Genomic DNA, 25,190 nt, shown 5'->3' with positions numbered 1-25,190 from the left:
CTGACTTTCATCTTTCTGAAAGGGCTGGTATTGTTTAATTCCAATGTTTTGTGAAATATCTGGTTTCCGCAGCTGCAGTATGCACAATGTAAGAGGAGGGAAACGTACACCTGTTACATATGTATATCGTAAGTCCAAGAAAGACACACACAATGACTATGGATGCTGCACTGATGGGCAAAGTCAGGTCCTGATATTGCTAAAATTGCATATTTTGATTTTTTAAAATGAATTTAGCATGTCAATTTTTTTTTCATTCTCGCCACCGGCCTCTCCACTCCTGATCTGCCCTCCTCTTGCTGGGATGCAGTGGCCCTTGTTCATGTTTGAGCCTTCCCAGTGAACGATGGAAGACTCTTTAGTGCATCATAGTCAAACGTGACCTCTCTCTGCCTACCCATCACACACATGCACAACCAAGTAGAGGGTCGTATTCATGGACAAGATGGCTGGTTTTCCCCTCTCTAATCCTGGGAAGTCCAGGGCCAATTTAGCTTGCCCCTGCATCACCGACCAAGACCACCAAACAAAGCATGCACTGAGGTCTGAATCAGCTGCAGCTCTAATCAGCTGCAGCACCATCTGGGCTGCCCCTGATCTCATATGTTGAGTGATTTGTCCAAATGCTGGTTGTCCTGCTGTGAAACGTGGGCTCAACTGGTTTGTAGACTATAACTTGCACACCAATGCTGAGCTCAAGAAGCTGGATAGATCATCCAGATCTATCTGCATATAAAGCTGCAGATCCTCCAGAACTCTGCAGCTCCTTTCCTCTCCCTCACCAGGCTCTGTGACCCGACCCTATCACCTCCACCATCACCCGGCTCCACTGGCTCCCCATCCCCCAAAGGATAGCGTTCAAAATCCTCGTCTTTACGCTCAAGGACATGTTTTTTAAGAAGCTGTTTTGGATGACTGAGGAGCAGATTGCTTTGAAGTACTATGGGTGGCTGGATTCACTTGTAATTAAGTTGGGTCAATGTTTGCTCCATATAGTGTATGTTACCAGTGCAAAACTTGAATTCTATTCCTGTGCTTTGGCATTGTGTGTGTCATAGAAGCACATTTTGGGAGAAGTCAAAATATATATCAGGTTTGTAAAGCATAAATGCATTCAGAAATAGCCTGTGCTTGTCACGTATTGCTGAAAGGCTCACTCACGTCAACACAGTGCCCACTCTACCCAGCTTCTGTGCCCATTAATGGGAGCTGGGCATAACATGGTGAGGTGCAACCATTGACATTTCTATGAGAGAAATCACCAATGATCATTATCCAACCAATGTCTTGTCTGAATCGTTTGGCTTTGTCTCTTTTGTGCACATTTGAGAAACAAGTCAGCCCCCTCAATTTGCACTTAATGCCACATTTAACTTGATAAACCTGGGTGCTAATTTTTCAAGCGTGCTTAAAAATAGCATGCCTTCAAAACCTAAACACGATCCTACAATCCATTCTTACAACATTATGAAATTGTTTTTTCGTTGCAGGCAGGTATGTTCTCTCTAAATCTCTGTAAACAATCTCCATGTGACTCTTGTTTTCCTGGTCATTATGGGTGAGTATTTCAGATGAGAAGTATTTCCCCTTCCATCCAAATACTTCAAGTTTGTGAAAGGGAGCAAGTGGTAATCTCAGCTCCCGAGTGTTCTTCCTGCTAGTGGTGTAAGGACCACCAGGTTACCATTTATGTCCAACTACTTGCACTGTTTGCTTATCCAGAGTGTGGCTTGTTCCAATTTGTGTGGCTCTGTACAATAGTTTTTATTCTTGAACTAAACATTTTTTCTCAATGAATTATAACTAACCTGTTTTAGCATCTTTCCATTCATCGGCATCGAAGAACTTCCACTGAATTGTATACTTGGATATTGGGCTGTGGTTGTCTGTCCCCCGGCTCCAGGATAATGCAACAAACGTGTCTTTAATATCTTCCACCCTCACACCTCCAGGGGGTCCTGGTGGACCTGAAAGAAGAGATTTGCAATGGACAATGATATATGGGTCACTCAGCACTGAGCAAACATATCATCTTCCACTGTAATAATAATAATTTTTGCATTTGATATAGCGCTTTTCACGTCTTCTCAACGTCTCAAAGCGCTTCATGGAATCTGCTGTAAAGTGAATTGACTGTATATTTGTGGACGAAACACGGTAGCCAATTGCGCACAGCTGTGTCCCACAAACAGTTGTAGATTGAAAATGACCAATTTTATTATTGTTTTCTTTTTGGAGGGATTATTATCAGGCGTGTGGAGTAAGGAAACTTGCCCAAGGTTTTGCACTGCCTGGAATTGAACCCAGGTGTCTCACTTGCAAGGCGAGTGCTCTAACCACTGAGCTACAGGACTCCATAACTACTTACTGCCAAGGAATACTTCTTATGTAATTTATTTTTACATTGACAATGCTCATATCAACAGCCCCGGCAAGCACTTAAGCACAGTACTTAAAACTTAATAAATTATAATTGAAAGAAGAATGTGTATTTTTCAAAGAACCGTATCATATTAATTATCAGAAAATGTTTCAAGCAATTATTGTCCTATGATATTGTGCTATTATAGCAAACATGGCCATGTGTGCCCAGCTGGGATCCACAAGTAAAGGAGAAATAAATAACCGATTTTATTAGGAGAGTTGTTGCTCTCGACACTGGGGAAAAAACTCTTTTCAAACTGATTCTTCAAAGTTCACCTGTCGAATAGGCAGGCAGGATCTCAGTTTAACATTTCATCTCAACAACAGCACCTCTGATAATGCAGTGCTCCACTGGGAGTTCACTTAAGTGCTCACCTAGATAATCAGATTATGTTTGAATTGTGCTGAATATAGTAAATCAATTTCAAGAATGATGTATTGAAACATTCAATAATTTGTGATCTTATGGATAAAACATAATAAACAGATTTATGCCATCTCATTGCTCAATGATATGTCTTACATTAGAACAAAACTACCAGCCAAATAATTTAGACTACAAATGTAAAGATGATACAGACTACATCAACAATTGAAACCCTAAGATGTAGGTATTTCAATTTAGGAGCTATTGGAATATTATCTTCACTCAAGAATTAATGCGATAGGTATAACCCTGTTGAGTTCCATGACTGTTGTGAGCTCTTCATAAGTGAAATTAACCTCTGAAAATACACACATTTGTCGAGCTCTGAACATGACATGTTGATGTACCAGCTACCTGTTCAGAAAAGGTACTAAATCACATATATGATAGCTCTCCAACTATTATAATAAGCACACTGGTCTGTGACAAGTACCTATCTTCTGAGTTATGAGTGGCTCCTGCTGCAGACAAATTGAAGTGTCCATGTCAGCTTGAGAACGGGCTTATCACAAAATGGAATGGTCACAAAATGTGTTTCTCTCAGTCATGCATATTATTGGTTAAATTCTTCCAGAAACAATCAGGCTTCATTTTTCAAGCAACTTCAACTGTTCACTGAACAAAAGAGGCATGTTCTCGAATACTATCTTAACGGAAGTCTCTAATCCTTTCTGCATTGGGTGAAACAAACCAAGAAATGATTTGCTCATCTGAATTTATTTTTTAGTCAGCCAGGTGTCTGCCACGTGCACAAACCCATCACAATGTTTAAGAGTATCCAAATCAGACTGTTTCACATGTGTATGTCACCTACATGTAGAAATTTCCCTGTGTCTGGAATGTAATATGCATTCTCTCCCCAGAAGGACACATCTTGGTTACCTAATTTCAGAGAGAATTAAGGGCCGGATAGCAAAAGCCAAAGCTTGGGGACATCAGATTGTGTATCGGTAGTGATGGAGTTTAAGCAGTTAAAACCATGAAGCTCTTCATTGAGAGCACAGTCTGGTAGGCTGCCCGCTGCTTATCCAGCAAGGACCATCCTACCTGTTATAGCTTTGGCTTGTAAGGTTAACAGGAGCTGAGTGGAAAGAATCAAGGCATTCAATGTAATCTCAGTCAAACACAAATATTCACATTTGAATACAATTGTTTGATTGTCCGTCATCCAGTTAAGGTTACCCAACACGAGGATCTATAGATCTTACTGGATGCAAAAGCCTAACAATAGAAATAAAGTATAATGGGAAGGCAGTTGAATCAAGGATCTTATGAATTTGCAAACAAAGCTTAGAGTTCAATATTGAATACATACTGAACCGATTATGCATCCAAATACATTTTGCTAGAGTTATAGCTATTGTTAGGATTTGTTCTGGTAAATGGGGAATAGTAATACTGAAATTTGCTGGATGAACATTCTGCAGGTTTGTGAGAAAAATTCTATTTTCTATCTGCCTTGTCTCTGCCTTTTTTGCACTCATTACAGAGAGCCTGGCAGCACTAACTCTGCTGCTGCTTCTCTGAAGATGGCCCTGCGTAGGTGTATAAGAGCAACTTGGGACTGCCTCTCAATTTCTCTCTTCCCTTCCTTTTGGTGGGTAAAGTTATGTGCTCTGATCATTATCTTTAACTTTAAGAAATAGAGCACGGTATCATAAGAGTTAAAGTTGTAATTTGACTGCAATTTGGCTCAGAGATCAATGATAGCAGGCGAGACAGAACACAACAATGATGACAATTTACATGCCTTCCCATGGAAGGTCATCTCAAGGTGCTTCACACAACTGACTGGGAGCCCAAGCTGAGATGTGTAATTGGGGGGGAGGAGAAAGGCTGAAATCACAATCAAAGAGAGAGGTCTTAAGGAGGTTAGGCAGAATACTCTGGGATGGATCTCCAGAGAGCGGGAGCAGAATGGCTGCATTGGTGGGAACACCAATGGTGGGACGGAGCAGGAGGAGAGGTAAAGCAGGCCGATGAGCAGAGGGAGTAGCCAGGGCAGTCCTGTGCAGGTTTTTGCTCTCCCAACCAGTGAAAGCACTAATTCAATCAAAATCATTTCATATCCACCGCTTTCAGATGGCTCTGGCAAACAGATGTCATTTAACACAATCTATAGAGCTCTTTTAGCAGCGTACTATTTTGTACATCAAAGTTGTCTTCAGTGATTTTCCAGCCATAATGTAGGTTCAGACTATGGAGTTATGAGAATGAGCAGAAATGAGGAGAAACTATTTCCACTGGTTGGTGAATCAGTGACTGGAGGGCATCAATTTAAGATAATTAGTAAATAAGTAAGGAGAATTTCTTTCACGCACAAAATAGTTAGGAAAATGGAATGCCCTGCCAGGAGCAGTAGTTGAGGCAAAATCCATATTAGGTTTTAGAAGAGGATTAGATAAATACTGAAAAAATACTAAACTAAAAGAGTGTGGATAAAGGTCATAAAAATAGGACGGGAAGGATTACCTATAAAAGAGCCAAAACAAGCACAACGGACTAAAGAATCTCCTTCTATTCTGTAAATTTCAATGGTTCTATGGACTGTGTGTTCTGAAATGATGAAATCAGATAGGCCAAAAGGGCTTTCTTCATCCAAACCCATCTTGTGATCTTGTGAATGCCCTGACTTCTACAGCATCTGTCTGCTTCTTGAACCATGTCTGCAATGTGGAATGCACTATAGTTTTGTTTATACAATAACAACAACAACTTTATATTTATAGCACCCTTCACATGCAGTAGTGTCTTGGAATACTTAACAGTGGTGGAACTTTCATGCTGAACCAGGAAGAGAGGGAAGGTTTACCATAAAATTAATCTTTGCTTTTGATATAGCGCCTTATCACGTCTTTGAGATGATTCAAAGCTGCACAGAATATACCGTAAAGTGAATTGACTGTATATTTTGTGGGCGAAACCATAGGCAGGGTAACAAGGAAAGTCTTCAGATGTGATCTGAAGGCAGACAAGGAGGGGGCAAGGTGAGGCAGTGAGTTCCAAACTTTCAGGGCATATTACAATAATAATCCTTACATTTGATATAGCGCTTTTCACGTCTTTGAGACATCTCAAAGCACTTCACAGAATATACTGTAAAGTGAATTGACTGTATATTTTGTGGGTGAAACATGGCAGCTAATTGCGCACAGTAGTGTCCCATAAACAGTCGTGGTTTCAAGTGACCAATTTTTTTTTTCTGGAGAGATTATTATCAGGCATGTGGAGTAAGGAAACTTGCCCAAGGTTTCACTCTGCCGGGACTCAAACCCAGGTCTCTCTCTTGTGAGGTGGATGCTCTAACCACTGAGCTACAGGACTGTCTGAAAGTAAGGCCGCCAATGGTGGAGTGGAGGAGACCAGGGATTTACAGGAAGAGCCAGCTGAGCAAAGCAGGCAGGCAGAAAAGTGGACTGTAAGCCAGTTGAAAAGGTAGGGAGGTGTTAGGGTATGAAATGAGTGTGAGGATCTTGAAATCGATTCATTCTACAATAGGGAGCTAGTTGAGTTCGAAATTGATCCATTCTGGCTCTAGCCTCCTGTTGGGTATCCAAAGCTAGTGATGAAGGTAGTACAGTTGTTGTAGTGTATGCACCTTATCAAATGACTTTCAGAAGGTGTTTGATAAGGTGCCACATGATAGACTCGCTAGCAAAATTGAAGCCCATGGGATAAAAGGAACAGTGGCAGCATGGATACAAAGTTGGCTGGGAGACAGAAAGCAGAGGGTAGTGGTGAATGGTTGTTTTTCAGGCTGGAGGGAAGTACACAGTGGTGTCCCTCAGGGGTTGTTATTAGGTCCACTGCTCTTTTTGATATACATAAATGACTTGGACTTGGGTATGGAGAGCAAAATTTTAAAGTTTGCCGATCACACAAAACTTGGCAACATAGTATACAATGAGGAGGATGGTAGAAAACTGTAGGAAGACATGGACAGACTGGTGAAATGGGCAGACACATGGCAGATGAAGTTTAATGCAGAGAAGTATGAGGTGATGCATTTTGGGAGGAAGAATGAGGAGAGGCAATATACAATAAATGGTAATATTCTATGATTCAAGGGAACCAGTTGAGCCTGGCAAGGTCTGGGGTGAAGGGGGTCTTTGGAGTTTAGTATGGGTGAGGACACGGGCGATGGAATTTTTAATTAATTGGTTTTCTGAATTGTGGATCTGTGGAGACCATTGAGGTCTTTGTGATAAATCGAGGCGGGAGGTGGCGAATGCCTGGATAAGAGTTTCAGGTGTGTTGGGGTAGAGTCGAAGCAATAAAAGCAAAGTGGAGAGGGAAGCCTGATTTACAATTCTAACTTCCAACTTTTCCTTGCATCAAATGGTCAGTGTTAGACAGTGCCAATTTCAGCAACATTTAAAAATGTCAGTGATTTTCCAAGGGATCGTTTGGAAGCAGAGCATTTCCACTGCAGTAGGGAGAATGAAATTGCTGCTGAAACCATCTCTGTGACTTTTTCCAAGGAAAATATTGGACTCAATAAATCGAAGCCAGCAGAAAAATTCAATGCAATGTAAAAGAATGACCTTGAGCTGCTCCTGCATAAAACAACATTTCTACGTGCATCTGAAAGCAAGCACAGAACCTCCGGGTAAATTTCTGACACTGTCATTTTTTGATTACCAAGCTTGGCACCTACATTTCCTTCAGGACTTTTTAATAAATTGCTGTTGTTGCAGACTAGCTTTTGAATGTAACACAACTGATTTAAGATCACAAGATCAGTAAGATCAGATTGGATGAAGAAGGACATTCAGCCAATTCAATTTCAATTTCCAGAACACCCACCCTACTGCCCCCTCCCCCTTCCCCTTTCCAGCACTGAACCTGTTTTTTAAGTGAGTCCAGTTTCCTGGCCTCAACCACCTTTCCCGAAACCTGCTCAAGTTGTTGGTTCCTTCTGAGTAAAGAAAAACCTTCCTGGTTATAAACGACAATGAATTTTCAGGCAATTAAATCTGGGTGACATTGGTGCATTTTCTGCTGTAGTTTTGATCATTCTTTAGAACAAATTTACTTGGAATTGACCAGAATGCAACAATGTGGAAACAGGTTACTTTCAAACTGCTGGAGACCAAGTGATAAAAGATTGAAAATATCCTCAATAAAGTGACCATCTGAAACCAATTGTAATGTGTCAACAACAACAACAACATGTATTTATATAGCAGCCCTCATATTTAGAAAGAATGATGGAAAGTCTACAAAAGAAAGAACCTTCAGCGCATTGTTTCTGTGTTGGAACTTGTCTCTGATTGTTTGCGGTATCTGTGATGAAGCATTCTATTTTCCAACAAATGTCTGAAAAGTAAACAAACCTCCCTCTCGTGTCAGCCTGGCTCAATGGGTAGCAGTATTGTCTTCTGAGTCAGAAGGTTGTGGGTTCAAACACCACCTAGGATTTTAAACTCACACCTCTCTCATTGACACTAGTACAGTGCTGGGATGGGGTGCTACATAATCAGAAGTGCCAGCCTTAGGTTGAGATGTTAAACTGAGGTCCCGTGTGCCTGTTCAACAACAACAACAAGAAGATTACATTTGTATAGCGCCTTTCACATTGGGAGGATGTTCAGGTGGACATTAAAGATCCTGTGGCACTATTCAAGAGAAGGGAATTTCTCGTGGTGTCTTGGTCTAAAATCCCCAAAGTAAAACTAGTCATACACTTCATGGTTTTTATGGTACACTGACGAATGCAAAATTGGCAGCTGCCATGTCCGCCTGCAAAATACAACCACACTTTACAGTATCTCCTGTGAAGTGCTCTGATAGCTCTCTTGACTTGAAAGGCAGAATTATCAAATGTAAGGATTACTGTATTATCTGCATGAAATTTGTAATGAAAGGTTTGGCATGACACAAATAAATGAAGTGAAGCACGCTGTATTCCCTGGAAGGGCTCTGACTCCTAGTTTACAATAAATATTGTCTGCGCTATTTCTCCTGGTAAAAACACTGTATTTGGGAGCTGCATGTCCTCAGGCACTCACATTCAGCTGCGCCCATCCAACTATGAAAGTGAAACATGGGAGTAAGCGAGCAGCACCACCCAAACTTCTAATGACGGGATCGCAATTCCTGCTACACAGCTGCTTCTCACATTGCATCTCCAATGTCTGCCCTTTGCTGTAGGCGAAAGACACTGAGACAGATACTTTATCCTTGTGTAAAAGTAGGGCACAAGAGGGATGGAAGAAATCCGTCCGGTGTCTTTCTGTTGCAGAATTACTCGGTGTCGAGTTATAGCTTTTGCTTTTGCAGTGTCTGTAACTCTGTTTTGGCTGATAGCTGAGTGTGTCACTTTGCTTTGTGCTGATCGTCTCCCGGTATCCTTCTATCCCGGTTTTGGAATTCAGCCCAGTGGTGGGCCACTGTGCTTGCTCGCATCTGGGCTGAAAGGCTGCCCAAGAATAGTTTTGCCCTTCAGCTTTCCTTCATTTACCCATGTTTTAAATCAACAGCACATTTGAACCCCGTTTGTCACTTCACTAGCAAAACCTGCTTGAGGAAAACTTCAGCAATGTGTTTAATGGATTCCTAACTGATTCCTTCAGGTTTCTTAAAGCTCTTTGTGATTGAGAGACATCTTTCACTAATAGGAAGGCTCCTCAAGTTCCAGCTTTGATGACTTTACTCTTGTGACGACTTCAGGGAGCACCCGCCAGGTCTTGTGTCACTGATGCATAAGTTTACTGTCTGTTTCATGCTTGTCTTTCACCTAGCACAAGGGTTAATGAGAACAAATGACCTCTAGATAAAGTTACAAAGTAAAAGTGTCAGGAAGCTGTGGGAAGTGAAGCATTGGTCACTCATGGTCACAGTTTGTTATCTCATCTGGCAAGCAGCCTGGAGATTCTGTCAGGAGCAACTCTAAGGTGCTGATGACTTTTCACCAGTACTGCTTTGAAGTGAGCAGGCAATCCTAACACTAATAGCCAGCCTGGGCTTAGATGAAATGCAGCAAGACACTTTGCAATAATAATCAAACAAGCATACTCAATGAGGCTCTTCAAAATTTGCAAAGTGTTTTCATTCTGGCTTGATGATGTCTGTTGAAGTCTGTTTCTAGCTCATTGCAAATACAAAACATAAAAATCAAAACCTAAATTCCATTCCTCCACCTCCCCCCCACCCACTCGCACTCGCCCGCAAGTGTTGCCTCCTGTTGCGGAGATGTTTTGTAAGCAAGGAGCCTGAGCAAGCTAGCCGCCCAAAAACGTATCTGTGTGGTTTTAACATTTCTGGCATTGGCTGTGAGAAGCAAAACCCAGCCAAAAAGCGAATGTTGAATAATGAATGATTTTTACTAATAATCCTTGCATTCAATATAGCACCTTATCACAACATTGAAATATCTCAAAGCGCTTCACAGGATTTACTGTGAAGTGTCATGACTGTGCATTTTATCGGCCAAAGCAGCAGTCTATTTACACACAGCAAGTTCCCATAAATAGCAATGAAGTGAATGGCTGGCCAATTTTATTTGGGGGTTTGTTGGGCGGGACACCAGGAGAAACTCCCTTCGCTTTTTGAAGAGTACAATGCAATCTTTAACATCCACTTGAACAGACAGATTAATTTCACGTCCGAAGGATGGCACTCCCTGTCCTGCATTGGAATTTCAAGCCGATATGGGGCTTGAACCCGCAAGCTCCTGATTCAGAGGTGAGAGTGCTACCAACTAAGCCAGGTTGTTGCTATATATAATATAGCTATTGTAACTCCTTATCTGCCACGGTTAACAGAAGCACAAGACTGTTGCATAGACACACAGAATGGAAAGAGCAGTCACTCACTGTCCCTGTTATCAGACACTCAGTTCCCCCCATTTCTCAGAAGGTTAAAAAGCAATGGAACCAAAACAAACCCTGCAGCCAATCCTGGGAAAAAGAGAAGTCCCTCTGGAAAATGCCTCCCTGATACTCCAAACCAGTTGAACGAGCTCGAAGGGATGACATGCAGTCCATTACTCGGTTCGGGGTGAGAGGGGGGATTTATACCAGCCATGAGAGAATGGATCCAAACACTAGTTGTTATGGAAACTGCCCTCTCTTCACCATGAATATCACACAACTCATAGGATACATACGATCAGAAAGAATTTGTGCTGTCTCCTGGCTATTGATAACGCCTTGTGAAGGTGGTTTTACCAGGACGTTGATTGAGAAATCAGAGGGCTCCAGCCTGCTCCATGTTCCTCGCCTGACCAGCCCCACCATCGGCAGTCAGCTTTTCTGCCCTCACCCTTTGGAACTCCATCCCAGTCTTCACCTCTCCCTTGCCTCCTTCAAGGCCTGCCTCAAGACCCTCCCCTTCAACCACTCCTTCGGTCACCCTCCTACCATCTATCCTCCCTGCCCTCCACCCCTCCTAATCCCAATGCCCAGTTCGGGTCCAAATCCTTTACTGTCCAGCACTTTGGGATGTCCTATTCAAATGTAATTTGTTGTTGTTGTACACCTTTAAAAGATTTGTAATACTTTATTCGTGTCTTATCTAACACAATGTGCCAGAATCAGGTTAAAGGTCATTTTGCTTCTATCTCATTGTAGCACCAATTGAAACAAGGTTGAACGTGAAAATGCAACAACAACAATTTGCAGTTTAGCAGCACCTTTCACACAGGGAGAACGCCTCAAAGTCTCAAAGTGTAACTCATTAACAAAAGACAGAATTCAAGGTGAAATGTCTGCAAAGTTCGAAATGTGAGCAAGAACCTTCACAGGAAGCTTCTTGATACATTTCCCATCCCATTTTAATTAATCTGCTTGTGAAAGTCAGTCACAGCGTTTCTCACACCCTTTCATTTCAACTTGGTTAACCCTCTTTATCTCGGACCCTCTGATCGTGTTACAGGAAACAGCCAATGATGTGATAACAGAGTTGTAATTCATTTGGCATGTTTTACACTCTGATCCATTTTCCATGACTAATACCCTTGTCACCTCTTATCTGCACTTTAACTAATTGCCACAATCGCCTTTCATCAATTTATGTGAGGACCTGATCAGACATATTTGAACATAATATGGTGCCTTTTTAGTACGTTTTCAAATAATCAGGACAGTTTGACTAGGTTGAGAGAATACTTTATCATTAAATTATCCTCGCCTAATTAATCTATGTTTGTAACCAGCTCCGCTGATCTATTATTTGCCAAATATTGGGCCCCTTCTTATTTAATAGGGGACTGACAGATGTAGTCAATGCTGACATCATTTCAAACAGCATTTCTTGCAAGCTGAGTTCTCGCTCTCTCTTTCTTCAATCTTCTTGTGTCTTTGTGCTGTCAGCTTTCTTCCCCCCCTCCCACATAAAGACAATAAGCCCCCTTTTCCAGACACGTTTGAAACTATCAAAGTGCACTGACTCCAGTCTCCCATTCGATTTGTGAGGTGGTTACAGCAAAACGTGACAGCAGATGGTATGTTTACAGTAAGCAGTTACTTCACACCATGCTGTGAGTGAGAGCAATTGAGACAATGGTGTTTTAAAAATTGGACTCGGTTTTTGTTCTTTCATTTTTTTCAAAATAAACAGCAGAATACATTTTTTAAATTGTCAGAAAAGATGTAGGGAAATAGGATTAGAACAGTTAGCTCCAGTGGGATGCGAGCACGACACAGACCCAATGAGCTGAAAACTCATCCTGCACGGAAATGTTTTTGATTTGATGGCAGCAATCATCTATCCCTAGCAACATCCATGTACGGTGATGTTGTCCCTATTCAGAACCAAATGTTTTTGGAGAAACACTGTGGTTCTTAGCGAATAATGAAGAATTCAATACTCTGTAAAACATGAAAGTGTACCAAAGACCAGATAACAGGCAACCCCAACAAACTGATGTCTGACATTTGTAGGATGACGCTTAAAATGCTTTGTTTACTCAGTAGTTCAGAGCATCTAAAGTTGTGATCATCCTAAAATACAATGTTGTTTGGGCCTTCAATTGTGTTTTGCAATGTATTTTATTGGATGATCCAATCACAGCCCAATCCTAATACAAATATTGGATCTTGTGGTAAGCAATTAGTATTGTGTAAAACAGCCTGGTGATTTATTACAAGTTGATCTTCACCAAATAACTGTGCATGCATTGCTTCATTTGCTATTCACATGCAGTTAGTCACAACAACACCCAATAACAACAGACAGTTGCCACTCAGCCTGCTCAGTTAGTTGCACTCTCACCTCTGAATCAGAAGGTTGGGGGCTCAATCTGCAGGTCGCAACTTAGAGCTCACAGTCTGGGCTGACAATCATTGAGGTGTGAGTGTGTATGTGGGGTGGCGAGGGGGGGGGCTGTATTGTTGGAGGTGCTGTTTTCACATAATACATTAAATCGAAGTCCTGTTATTTGGTGGATGTTAAAGAGCTTATGACGCTGCTCGAAAACAGAAGGGATTTTCTCCTGGTGTCCTGGCCGATACTTCTCCAGATGAAATAGGCCATTCACATCATGGCTATTAGTGGACCTGGCTGTGCACAAATTGGCTGCCATGTTCACGTGGACATTAACAACAACAACAACAACAAGATTCCATTTATAAAGCGCCTTTCACGTCAGGAGGACGTCCCAAGGCGCTGCACAGTTGGGTCAGGACCCGAGCAGGGGGAAATGGTCAGGGGGAGGGGAGGGAAGGGAGGGAGCGAGGAGGGGGGAAATGGTCAGGGTGAGGGGAGGGAAGGGAGGGAGCGAGGAGGGGAGAAATGGTCAGGGTGAGGGGAGGGAAGGGAGGGAGCGAGGAGGGGGAAGAGAGTCGAGAGGGGAGCTGAAGGCTCGGTCAAAGAGAAAGGTTTTGAGACCGGCCTTGAAGGAGGAGAGGGAGGAAGCAAGGCGAAGGCACTGGGGGATGGAGTTCCAGAGCCTGGGGGCTGAGAGGCTGAAGGCCCGACCACCGATGGTAGGGCGGTTGGGGCGGGGGACGTGGAGCAGACCGGAGCCGGAGGAACGGAGGGTACGGGCAGGTAGGTAGGGGGATAGTAGGTCAGAGAGGTAGGAGGGAGCAAGGCCGTGAATGGCCTTGTAGGTGAGGATGAGGATCTTGAAATCAATCCTCTGGGGGATGGGGAGCCAGTGGAGGCGAGCGAGGGTGGGTGTGATGTGGTCGCGAAGCCTGGTGCGGGACAGTACACGAGCTGCAGAGTTCTGAATGACCTGCAGCTTGTGGAGGGAGGTGGCGGGAAGGCCGGCGAGGAGAGAGTTCCCATAGTCCAGCCTTGAGGTGACAAAGGCGTGGACCAGGGTTTCAGCAGCGTGAGGGGTGAGGTAGTGCCGTAGTCTGGCGATGTTCCGGAGGTGATGGAAGGCGGTGCCAGTTGTGGTGCGGATGTGAGGGAGAAAGGACAGCTCAGGGTCGAACAAAACGCCGAGGTTCCTGACTGGCTTTGAGAGGTGGAGAGTGCAGCCTTGGATGCTGATGGTGTCAGCGCCTGAGGTGCGGAGGCGCTGACGTGAGCCAATCAGGAGGGCCTCGGTTTTTCGCACGTTGAGCTGAAGAAAGTTGTCTCTCGTCCAGGACTCGATGTCGGACAGGCAGGCTGTCAGGACATCGGTGGTCGTGGAGTTGAGAGTAGAGGAGGAAAGGTAGAGTTGGGTGTCATCCGCATACATGTGGAAGTTAACTCCATGTCTGCGGATGATGTCACCAAGGGGGAGCATATAGAGGGTGAAGAGGAGGGGACCGAGGACAGAGCCCTGAGGGACACCACATGAGACAGTGCGGGGGGTGGAGGAGAAGCCATTTTGAGACAAAGTGAAGACGGTGAGAAAGGTACGACCTAAACCACTCAAGGACAGTGCCTTGAAGGTTGAGGTGGGAGGACAAGCGGTGGAGTAGGATAGCGTGGTCGACCGTATCGAATGCTGCCGATAGGTCGAGGAGGCAGAGGGAGCCCTGGTCACAGATGGTCAGGATATCATTGGTGACCTTGACCAGGGCAGTTTCTGTGCTATGGGCAGCACGGAAACCTGACTGAAGGGGTTCGAAAAGTGAATGGGTGGAAAGGAAAGAGCGCAGTTGGGAGGCGACAACTCTTTCCAGGACCTTGGAGAGAAAGGGGAGGTTGGAGATGGGCCGGTAGCTTGATAGCTGCGACGCATCAAGGGAGGGTTTTTTCAGGGTGGGCGTGATGGTGGCAGTTTTTAAGGGAATGGGGACAGAGCCAGAGGAGAGGGACAGGTTGACGATGTCGGTGATATGTGGGGCAAGAAAGTGGAGCTGGGAGATAAGGAGTGGAGTGGGGATGGGGTCAAGGGAGCAGGTGGTTGGTTTTAGGGATAGGATGAGTTTGGTGACAGAGGGTGGGGAAACGGGTACAAAAGTGAGTAGGGGAGGATGGGTAGGAGTCGGAGTGTGGGAGGAGGGGGTGGGGGGTTGGTGGATGTTGGAGGGGAAGTGACCGCGGAGCGAATTCCCTTGATCTTGGATTCAAGGAAATCCAGCATCTCCTCGCAGTGAAGGTTGGAGGAGATGACCTGCGCGGGGTGGCGGGGGGGACGGAGGAGTCGGGTTGTGGTGGAAAACAGTAGCCTGGGGTTGTTCTTCGCCTCCAGGATTATCCTGGAGTAGAAGGACGACTTGGCCGAGGCTAGAGTGGAGCGGTAAATTTTGAGGAGGTCCAGCCAGATTTGTCGGTGGACCGTTAGGCCAGATTTGACACAGGTGCGTTCAGCAGCCCGCACCTGGCTTTTCAGTGAGCGGAGGTGGGTGGTGTACCAGGGGGAGGAGCGGGAGTAGGAGACAGTGCGGGAAGTGATGGGGGCAAGAGTATCGAGTGTGGAGGAGAGGGTATTGTGGAGGAGGGAGAGAGGAGAAGAGGGGTCGGTGAGGGTTGAAGGCCAGAGGGAGAGGAGTTCAGAGGACTCCAAGGCATCGGTTAGGGATTGTGGGGGTAACTTCTTCCAAGGGCGGTAGAAGATGGTGGTGGGTCTGGTGGAGGTGGGGAGGGGGGTGGAGGTGGTGAAGGAGATGAAGTGGTGGTCAGAGATGGCCTTGTCGGTAATAGTGACATCCGAGGCACTGAGGCCCCGGGTGATCACCAAATCGAGTGGGTGGCCGTGACTGTGAGTGGGGGAGTTTATGTGTAAGGAGAGGTTGAGTGAGGAGAGCAGGGAAGAGAAGATCCCAAAGGCACAATTTGGAAAAAGAGAAAGGCTTTTTCCTTCTGGGTGCCTCGCCAACAAATCCCCATGCACAGAATCAATGCAAATACACAGTCACAGCTCTTTGCAGTGAAATCCTGTGAAGTGCTTTGAGGTGTTTTGACAACATAACAAAGCACTATATCAAATGCAAGGTTAATGGTCTATTATTTTACATTTTCAAACATTGAAAGAGATTCAGTCTTTCATTGCTGAAATGCAGCACCACCGCAACAGAGGTCTTTTATGAAGAGTTCCTTAAGTAATCAACAACTCACAAACTTTGCTCTGTATAGAAGCCATTTATTGCCTCATACCAAGTAATGAGCGGAAGTTATTATTTAAGTAACCCCCTTGTGACCTCGAGCAGCATTTTAGAACCACATCCGTCCAAAAATAATACAAGATAACGATCCACCACTTTCTTTGTTTTCGTTCATTCTGTGAATCGAGATGCATTCCATTTGGAGAGAGTATTGTCAGTAAAATTTCCACCCTTGGCGTGACACATAGCGGAGTCTGTGATAATACAGTAGTCGGGATCCATAATGTTGTAATGGGGCAACGGTTAGCTCTTCTGTATTCATTGTAAATGCATGCAGAAAGGCAAAATAGTGCCGGTGAGCAGGAATCGACTTTGGTGGAAACAGAATAATAATAACGCTTGCATTTGATATAGTGGCTTCCATGTTGGGAGGGCATCTCAAAACACGTCACAGGATTTACTGTAAAGTGTAGTCACTGTGTATTTGCAGGCGAATGCAGCAGCCAGTTTGCACACAGCAATGTCCCCCAGACTGCCATGAAGTGAATTATGAATTCTACTTGACGGATTGTTGACCAGGACACCAGGAGAAACGCCCTTCCCTTTTTGAGTAGTGTCATTACACTTTACAATAAATCCTGTAAGGTGCTGTGAGACGTTCTTATCATGTATGACTTTATCAGGCGCTTTATCAAATTCAACGATTATTATTAACAGTAAACTGGGTTGTGCATTTGACTAACAACCCCTTCGTGAACTTAAACTTTCTGTGAGACGATTTTTTTAAAAAAAGCAGAGTGTCTTGGAATCTTTATCTTATTCTCAACAATGCATCAGCTATCAAAGTAATATTCTACATCAATGAATGCATTCTGCTGGCCGGTAACTGTATAGAATTTTTAAATACACATTTTAATCTTACATTCACAACTAGATGTTTTATATTATTAACTTAAAATTACAAAACTCTCATTGATCAGAATGTGGGGACAAATTTTCAAGACTTATTGAATGGACTAGAGTAGAACTAAGAGTGCAGTGACTCTCTACTTGACAGCTGAGGAGCAGAGTAACCCCATGGAGTTCTGCAATGCTCAGCACAGCCATTTAGTATTCGGTACCATTCAGTGGGGAAAGTTATTTTTTTCTGCAAGACAACAAGCATCTTTCATAAAAGGTTAAACGAGTTGAGTGCACACATATTGCTTGTGGTTTACATTAATATGGTTATAATTAACGTTCCAGCATGCTTTATGCTAGAATAAGGCAGCTAATTAAGTACAAAGTTTAGCCCAGCTCTTTAATTAGCCTGAGGTTTCCTAATGCAGCATGATAAGCAAACTGCAGCATTCAGCACAGACATTGGTAGGTGGACAAGGAACAGCGAGGAAGACAAAATCAGCTCCATCTGCTAAACATATTGGAAGAATACCTTCAAAATCCTTATAAAATATATCTTTTACCAAGCCTTGATCACACCCTCAAACATCCTCTGATTTTCTCCCATGGATTCCTCACACTTGTGTTCAAATCCCTTCACTCTCTGGCACCTCCCTACCTCTCCGACCTTCTCACTCCCCAATCCACTGCCCAGTGCCTCCGCTCGACTGGAATCGGCCTCCTGCTCGTCCCTTGCACACCTCCGCCCCACCATCGGAGGTCGTGCTTTCAGCCACTACACCCAAAACTCTGGAACAGTCTCCCTCAATCCCTCCACCTTGCCCCCTCTCTCTCCTCTTTCAAGACCTGCCTGAAAATGTTCCTCTTCGACCGTACTTATGGCCACCTCCCCGCTCCCAACGACTCGGAGTCAGGCTCTGCCACTGTTAAGCGCTCTGAGACACTACCCTGCGTGGACGGCACTATTTAAGGGTCAGTTGTTGTTGTTGTGAACAGTTTTGAGCTGTTCATCCTATGTGAAAAGCATGACAGTATTGCTTCCAGTCAAATTAATGCTAGTTCTCTTGACCACTCAAATTGGCCAACTGAACCAATCGATTTGATCTGTTCTGTAAAATGATTTGGAAATTCGAAAATGTAAAACGAACAATGATTTTTAAAAAAACCCTACAGGAAAAAACATTAACAAAATGATGTGGCAACAGGAGCTGTATTTTCTCCTGTGTGCCAAAACTTGAAAAACATTCCGTGTCCACTTTTCTCACAGTGGATATTTGCCTGGAGGAAGAGTTTTTTGTTTGAACAGAACAATCCTTTATGTGAAACGCCACTGGATCTCAGACTGCATGTGTGCATGAGGGAAGCTCGCTCTGTAAGGAGATTTGAAAGCTGTCACGTCCGCTGTTAGTTCTCATAAAGAATGACAATGATCATTCAATCAGAGGAATTATCCCTTACAGCAACAGAGAGAAATTCAGTTTGTTGCAGAATCTCTAAAAATTGTTGGGTGGGGGGAGGGAGGATAGTGATGGTCGCTCCAATGTTCTGCATAATTAGCTCTGTCTCTTTCAGGTTTATCTCGGGTGGGCTGGCTCGATCTGGAGAGCAATAGAAGGTTTTAAAGCCATAAGAGGCCATTTACTTCTAGTGGTGGTGGCTCCATTCCCATTTTCGTAAACTCTGTTTTGGGGTGTGGATGACACAGACATTTGTTGCCATTCCAATTTATGGCTCACTCGGCCTACTCAGAAGGCCAACTAAGAATTAGTCACACGAGGCTTGAAATGCCTCCGGTCTTCACCAAGAAAGCAATTTCTTCTTTAATTTTAAGGTCACGCAGAATTGTGTAGAATTCTTAAATTTGATCTTAAATTGGAAACAGGGTTTTGGCAGTTCTTGAAAAGAAATAGCTGCCAAGTTAAGACTTAAGTTTATAAATTTTCCACAATTCTATAAAATCTTAAAACTTAAGACAAAGTGGTCCTCTTGGCAAAGACAAGGTGGATATCAGACCAAAGGTTGGGACTCTGCCATCCTTTCTCTGAAGGATATTTCCTTATGTGGACCAGTTGAAGTTTCATAAAATGTAGCTATTTTTCTGGTGGTGCGGTAACTCACATTATCAAATGTTTTTTAATTCAAGTTAAACTGCCATATCAGGATTTTAACCCACAGTCTCTGGGCTGCCTGTTCACCACACCATTGTAACTTCTACTCTTTCTAACATTAGAATACTTTGTCAGATTTCACTGGATCTCTGCCGCCTCCTATGTAAACGTTGTCTTATTCCACCATCTGAATATTAAATCTTGCTACAATTCAGCATTTTTGTTTGTGGAAAAAAGTTCCCTATTACCAATCCTCAAGAAATTCTTAAAATGAATTGGCTTCTGAGTTAAGACTGAATTTATAAGTTTGGTTCTCCCTCAATTTATTCAGAAGCTGGATGCTTGTGGGTTGGAAAGACTCCATGATGATGCAAATCGGTCAACAATAGCAATTCATTACAGTTTGCAGAAGGGCATCAATCTGCTCAAAAAGTAAAATGTTTTAAAGGACAGTTCTCCAAGGTTGATGTAACATACTTTGGGTTACTGTTATTTGAAACTTTTGATTGCAAATTGCGCCTTATTAGACTTCATTACGTAGAAATCGCCCTGCATTATTCCAAACAGATTATGTAGCCTCAGCCGTAATGTGAATTGAATGTTTCTATCAACAAGTCTGAGCTCGAGNTTTTTTTAATGAGTGCAACATAACTGTTCTGAATGCAAAACTCTAGTTGTTAAAAGTTAAATACTTCCTGTAGCTCCATAAAAGTGAAACTTTCTTCACTGGAATCTAACCTGATTGAACCCGACAGTATGAGTTCTCTTAATATCTTCAGCTCTTTCATCCAGTACCTGTCTAGTTGTGATTCTTTCACGATAAGGAGGTCTGTGAAACCGGGATGGTAAAACAAATTAAACAAAAAAGTGAATTTTACAGAATTGTTTGATTTCCTGAGGAGTAGGATGTATTGTATGGATACAAATCATTCTTCGAGAGATACGTTGGGTGAGATGCAATCTACAGTAAGGTGGGCTAAGGTAGGCTGATCTGTGGAAGGAATGAGGTTGATAGGCTTCCCCTTCCTCTATGCTTTCTTGTGAGCGTGAGCTGAAATTCCACAGAACCAGTTCTTCCACAGAGATAGGATTCTCTGTAGGTCTCCCGGTTGTCTAAGAGTTAATTTTTTTTTGGGGGGGGAGAGAAAAAACACTTCAAACTAAGTATCATTTTCAACCTGCCTAATTTGATTTATTTTGATTTGAATAATTCTGCTACATTTGAAACGTTAGCCATCTGGATATAGAGCGCTTCACCGACCAGGGTAATATATCTTCAGTTCATTTTTCTTATTAGTACTCTGTTACTAGGTGGGGACGCAGTCCATCTAAGAAATGTTCATCAGTACCATAGTGTTGCTGGACAAGTCATGGTCATGGTTAAAATGAATACAATGAGGCACAACAGAAGACAGCAGTGATTTAGTTACCTCATAAAACCTGATCTCTTCCTGCATACCACAACAGAAAAATCCCATACTTTCTTAAGTTTTATTTATTAGGCGCCCTCATAAAGTCGTGACTTAAAAGGAATCCTGAGCAGGCGCTTGAAGTAGCTACAGGCATTGCAGAGAAATATTGATTGGAGAACCTTTATGCCACTGGATTAGCCATTGCATGAAAATGTAGCAGTTTTATGATTATTTACAGGTTTTATGTTCTGATGCTAAGATCCTCTTACATTGTGTTCCTAAATCAATTGGGGTTCTGTGCATGGAGGGTTCTTGCTCCTTTGGTGTTTAAGTGAATCTTAACAAGGTAGCAAAATAGTAAAATATTTAAAGTCTAGTTAGGAAGAATGGAACAGTAGGTGGGGCAGGGATAGAGGAAGTATTTTAATGATCACAAAAGAAGTTTGGATGAAGAATGGCTTTTGGCTCACTTGATCTCATTCTTCCATAGCATCCATCTCCCTTTAAAGCATCACAAGCTGGTTCTCGAATGAATCCAGCCTCCTGGCCACCTTTTCTGGCAACCTGCTTCAGTCATTAATTACCCACTGTATACAGAAATATTTCCTGGAGTCAATCCTGAAACTGGGGCTTTTTATTCCTCTGCTTTAGCACATATGAAAGTGTTATTCTGAGTTTATTTTTTCATTCCCATTAAGAATCTTATACTTCTCTATAAGGTCCCCTTGAGATGTCTCTTTTCAAGGCTGAAGAATCCTAGCTTGTCTGATCATTCCTCACAGCTCATGCTTACACTATTCATTCTCATTCATCATTCTTACACTAGAGATAACTCTTGTCATTGTCCTCTGCACTGCTTCTTGGGTCTCCTCTTGTGTTGAACAAACTATACGCATCACTCAAGGTGCAGACTGACCAAAACAATCTACAGCTTGAATATGGCTTCTGGAGATCTGAAATCAATAGATTTGGCAATATATCCAGCACGTTGTTTGGCTCGTTTTTGCAACGATCCTCTGCTTCCTGCTATTAGTTTTGACCTGGTGAGGAATGAGTTTAACAACCCTCGGTCTCTTTCATCTTCTCCCTTGGCAAGTTCTATTCCATCTACAGAGTACATGTGCCTCCAATTTTTACTTCCTATATGTGGTAGTTTATCTTAAACTTTGTTTGCCTCTGTACATCCCTATCAAGCTTTCGTTGTAAATGTTTTGCTGCCTCCTCTGATTCCAGAAGTCCCCCCAACTTGGTGAAATCTGCAACTTTAATCAGTTTTCCATTGAGTCTAGGACTCCAAGTCATTGATGCAAATCAGAAACAGAAGGTTTACAGTAAGATCCCTGAGGCACCCCACGTAATAACGCCCCACATTTTGGGAAAGCTCTCCTAACAACTATCCTCTGCTTCCTTCCCTTTGGCCAATTTCGAATCCATTTCCATGTCTTGCCCATCATACCCAGTAACACCAGGTTGTGATGAAGTCTTTCATGTGGCACATTGTCAAAATCCTTTTGAAAGTCTAGATATACAATGTCAAATGGCTTCCTACTAGACATACAATGTCAAATGGATGATTTTTATACAGTGAGCGGTGCTATATAAATGCAAGTTGTTGTTGTTAACTTGCAATACCTTGCCTCTCTTGCTCCATCAAATTTTGCCTCTGCTGCATGCTCCCTGCTGTTTCATGTACCTCAATTGTGGGATCTGGAATTATTTTTCCAATTCTTTGAAAAATAGTGATTAATATTAAACTTAAAAGTTCAACATGCTTTGATCTTCTGCAGGGAATGGCTGGAGGTAGAGCATCATGTCTGATCCTATAAATGTTGACTTTCCTTCTTCCTATGAAGCTCATTGACATTTACTTTTCTATTTTACTTTTTTCTTCTCTCTAGTTCTCCAACTTTTATTTCAATTATCTTCAACTGCTTTGTAAAATCAGCACCATTTGCTTTTTGCTCGTATTTACTGTAGTTAAAGCACTAAAGTTGCACCACTGTACATTTTTAGTTCTTCAATTCGGCTGCAATGACACAGTCATTGTTTTTGTCCCTCTTATTCTCAGCATTGGTTTTATTTATGAAAATGTACAGAAAGATAACACGGTTGGAGGCCGTCTGGCCCATTTTTTCATGTTGTTATGAAGGGCACAAGCTGGGACACTTAGGAAGGAGTGGGTAATGAGGCAATGGGAATTAAATACGTATCTGCTGACTTATCTATTTGCCCAATAAAGGAGTTCTGTAAACACAGTGATTTCTGAGCCATATGTTGTAAAAATTTAATTGTTGAACTCATCCATTGTAATCTCAATTCCCTGCAATCTGGATGAATCTTTTCCAGTTCTTCCACATAACAAATATATTACATTTTCTGAACTCAGGCACTTGCATTCTCCAGTTACATACTGGCGTACATTGTCCTAAAACCATTATCATGGGTCTTTGTGTTGCTCCAGCAAGTCAAACAAAAATTGGTCCCTTCACTCCATGGTTGCATGTGAGATATTACTGTACACAAATTGTCTGCTGCATTCCCCCCAAAATACACAAGTCTTACACTTTACAGTAAATCCAGTGAAGCGCTTTTAGATGTCTCGCTGATGTGATAAGACGCTATATCAAAGGCAAGGATTATTATATTTTTATTATTGATTACTGCTGATTTTGGAGTCCCTACCAATTGGACAGAGCTTCTTCCAACCTTGAAAAAAGATGTCTCAAGAGTATATTTTTATAGTTATGTGAGCTGCTAAATGGGAGGAAGAAAGTGAATAATAATTTCAGATATGTCAAAGAAACAACAACAACAGATTGAATTTATATAGCGCCTGGAGCTGCTGGTTCGGATCAGAGAAGAGTGGAGGACAAGGGGGGTGGAGGAGGGATGATGACCCAAGGCAAAGTCAAAAAGGAAGGTCTTGAGATGGGCCTTGAAGTTATCATTTGAAATTTTTAATTGTATATAAAATTTACACTTACTTATATGCCAAATGGGTTTAGCACCCTGTGTTCACCCTTGGGGCTCCATTAATACAAGTACTTAATGATAATAAGCCTTGTATTTGATATAGCACCTTATCATTGAGACATCTCAAAGAGCTTCATAGGATATATAAATAAGAATATACTGTAAAGTGCATTGACTGTATTTTGTGGGCGAAATATATGAGTGTAGTTAACAGCTGAAACAGATTTCTCAGAAGGATTCTGGTGCTAAGATACTGCTCAATCAAGAAACAGTTGGTATTCAGATATATATTGTTGCATGTATCTAACTCATTTAGCATCTCACATACTTCCGTGAGGTCTAATCTTGAGATGTCTTTTTTCAAGTTTGTTGTAAGATAGTGGGTTGTTTTTTGCGGAGGGATGAATTTGAATGTATTGCAGAGTCTACTTCATCTGAACCTCTCTTGTGATTTTCTGATTCATTCACCTTATCAGAAAACAGCTCTAAACTCAGCAATTTTCTGCATTCCCTCTCACCAAGGTCACCCCTGTTCTATCCCTTTGATTGCTGGAAATTTGAAGTCACTGCAGATTTGCCAGTAGCCTCCCCAATTTGTCCACAAACATTAATGTCAGGTTGTTTTCCCTGGTAATCTGTATAAACGATCTAAAATAGTTGTTTTCTAAATTTGTTTTCCAAGAATTTTCAGCCAAAGTCATTCTGACAGTTTCCCTTCTGGGGACAGCCCTTCTACCCCACACCTGCAGGGATCCTCCTATAAACCTGCCCTCCTAATTCACGTAGCAGTGAACCTAACAAGTTAGTTCAGAGGCCTTTCAGGAAATGTCTATTTCAAAGTCTGGATTACGAGAGAAATGTTAAATTGCCTTTTGTTTTGAAAGCACTGTGATGCTGCAGATAGACTGGATAGACTTAATGGGTTCACTCACAACCTTGTGACTCAGACTACAAAAATTCAGGGGCAGCCGACCCACATACCATAGAGACTTAGCCTGACTGGCTACCCAGTGCCACAAAAATCTTGCTTGAGTTCATATAAGATGTTCCCTCACTTAGTGAGAGCAGTATCACACTGGAGGATCACTTCTGTACTCATTACACAGTATGACTGATGTGTAATACAACTGGGAGAAAGGCTGATCAGTGACCACTCCAATCAGCACTCAGCAGCAGTCAGATGCTGGTCTCCTCTGGAGGACTGAAGGAGCAGGTCAAACCCTGGATTGAATGAATCACTTATTGGAGGTTGTAGGGTTGGCATTTATAATTTTCTATTGCTCCTCAAAACCACAATGGGAATCCAGCTGAGACAGATTACCTCCCACACAGCTGCAGCCCCAGTACATGGACAGGTCAAGGAACACAGTGAGTCACTTTGAAGCTTAGTTAAACCATGTTTTAATGTCACTGTAGTAATATTAATGCTGCTCAGTCGAAAGATTAAATCACAAAAGCAGAATAAGCAGTTGTCTTTACAGCAACTGTTTGCCCACAAAACATACAGTCACTA

The 25,190-nt window shown here is 42.6% G+C and overlaps 1 protein-coding gene across 1 annotated transcript in view; it reads right to left on the bottom strand.

The window, feature by feature from the left end:
* The window catches only part of cntn1b (contactin 1b), a 259,706-nt gene that overhangs the window by 78,761 nt on the left and 155,755 nt on the right, over positions 1 to 25,190 (bottom strand). Inside the window, exon 15 of the mRNA XM_007894635.2 lies at positions 1,809 to 1,967. Within this exon, the coding sequence (XP_007892826.1) occupies positions 1,809 to 1,967 (159 nt within the window). The remainder of the gene's footprint in view (positions 1 to 1,808; positions 1,968 to 25,190) is intronic.

Source organism: Callorhinchus milii, unplaced genomic scaffold (genome assembly GCF_018977255.1).
Source record: "Callorhinchus milii isolate IMCB2004 unplaced genomic scaffold, IMCB_Cmil_1.0 Scaffold5, whole genome shotgun sequence".
Lineage (NCBI taxonomy): Eukaryota > Metazoa > Chordata > Chondrichthyes > Chimaeriformes > Callorhinchidae > Callorhinchus > Callorhinchus milii.
The sequence above is the reverse complement of the archived record's forward strand: the minus strand, read 5'-3'. Positions and strand labels throughout refer to the sequence as shown.